General features: G+C 53.0%; 1 protein-coding gene across 1 annotated transcript; it reads left to right on the forward strand.

Moving 5' to 3' along the window:
• Positions 1 to 682: 682 nt before the first annotated feature.
• Positions 683 to 1,570, forward strand: LOC125556326 (uncharacterized). Its single transcript, XM_048719076.2, has one exon. The coding sequence runs from the start codon at positions 822 to 824 to the stop codon at positions 1,221 to 1,223; it is 402 nt and encodes a 133-aa protein (XP_048575033.1). The 5' UTR covers positions 683 to 821; the 3' UTR covers positions 1,224 to 1,570.
• Positions 1,571 to 1,995: the final 425 nt, after the last annotated feature.

Consider the following 1,995-nt stretch of genomic DNA (forward strand, 5'->3'; position numbering starts at 1 on the left):
TTTTTCCACCGCATATATCTAGGAGCTAGGCGCAAAATTCAGTGCAGGCTAGATAGGATATGGCTCATCCAGTTTCGTTGGGCATTACTAGAAATTTATGGTTGCTTGTTACGTGCGCTAAAACACTATCAAAAATAGTGTCGCGGGGGGAGGGGGAGGATACTTACTTGGATTCGTTGGAGGTTCATACATGTATATCAAATGTGTACATGTTGTGTCATGCTAGTAATAGTTGGGGGTGCATTATACAGATATACTTATATGTTTTTGGTACTGAGATGGAAGGAAGTAACCGAGGTTGTGCTCTATTTTACGACACCCGGAGAATTCCTATTGATTCATATCTTTTTAGAAAGAATTCTTTATTTTTCTCGCGATAATTTTGATACAAATTGCATGGTTCAAGTGTGCTATGTGACATTGCAAACCAAATAGGTCCCGAGAATTGGAGGATCCATTTGTAAAATGCCCCAAAGTCTTGCCTCCTCCTACCACTAAAGTAAAATTCACTCGTTGTAATAAACAGCACCACTCGCTGTCAGCAGTTAATAAGGACATAACTCATGGCAAACTAAACCCCCCACAAAGTTTGCAATTACACCCTTCATGAATGCCTTTCTTTTCATTCGCCTCCCTGTCTCCCTCCTCTATTCGGTGCCGCTACTATTTAACGCCTTGGCGCTACAGGCCTACAGCCCCAACCTCTCTCTCTTTCCTCGCTTCTTTTTTTTACCCACCTCCTGCACCCACCAGAGAACAAGAATTCGATCCCATTCCACCCACTCGCGCCGCGAATTTCACCGCGGATCCGGCCGGCAGCAATGGCCTCCTCCGCCGACGAGTCCCTGCCTTCCCTGCCGCCGATCAAGACGGCGCCTTCGCCGCCCTCCGACGCCGCCTCGGCCTCTCCGTCGCCGGCGTCGTCCACGCAGGAGTCGGCGGCAGCGGAGGGCAAGACGACGGAGGCCGCAGCGGCGGCGGAGGAGAAGGACCCGTCGACGCCGACGTCCAAGGAGTGCCGGATCCTGCTGCCCGAGGAGTGCCCAGCGGCGCCGCGCAAGCCGCCGGTGCCCCGGCTCCCGGCGCTGAAGCGGAAGTCGCGGCCGACGCTGACGGCGGCGACGACGGCGCGGGTGTGCCTCGCCGTCCCGCGGGACCTCTCCACCGTGTTCCGGTCGATGCCCATGCCCGTGCCCGCCGAGAAGCGGATCCGGGCGTCGTGAGGTGCTGCGATCTGGTCGGCGTCCATGCCCGCCCCGGTTCGGTCGATTCATCTCCCGGAGAATTCTCCCAGTCGCTTGCTTCTTTCTCCTCTCCTCTCCTCTCTTGGGGTCGTGTCCATGGTAAATTATGAGTCGTCTCCTCATCGTATACATAAATAAGGTGTTGTTCTTAGTAGTGGTATGTGTGCTTCCTTTCGCCATCGCCATGGCTCCGTGAAATTCTCATGCAAGCTGTACAATAAGGTAGGCTGTTAATTACTGGGCGGAAGTGGTTAAGGGCGGAAGAAGGCTGTAAGAAAATTCAGAGAGATCCCGGTAATTAATCAATCAATTAATTATGATAGCCACTACTACCAGAATTGTGCAATTATCCTCATTCCCCCCCTGTTCCAATTCAGCCAGAATCCTCTTCTTGTTAATCGATCGATCGCCGCTCAGAGCATCCATGGCGGATGCGCGCGGCCGGCTGTCCGCTGCTGCAGGCTGCATGAAGGACGAGACGAGGCGACTAATCAATCCGGGTGGATAGATCCACCGTTCTCGCTAATTAATTGGGATGCCATGTCCGTCCGGCAATCCATGGAGATTTGGGAGGGCGAGTGTGCTTTTCGGTGGCGCCGCTGTCCGGCCCAATGCCGAGAGAGAACAGACACGGAGAATCTTCCATGCTAATCGGGACATGACACAGTCTCCTTCCCCCCTCTCCTTTTCTCCTCTCCGGTCCAGTCTCCAGTGGTGAATTATTTTTCTCTTCTGATGAAGATCCTGATTT

The sequence above is a fragment of the Triticum urartu genome, chromosome 5A (assembly GCF_056163025.1).
Source record: "Triticum urartu cultivar PI428250 chromosome 5A, HENAU_Tu73, whole genome shotgun sequence".
Taxonomy (NCBI): Eukaryota; Viridiplantae; Streptophyta; class Magnoliopsida; order Poales; family Poaceae; genus Triticum; species Triticum urartu.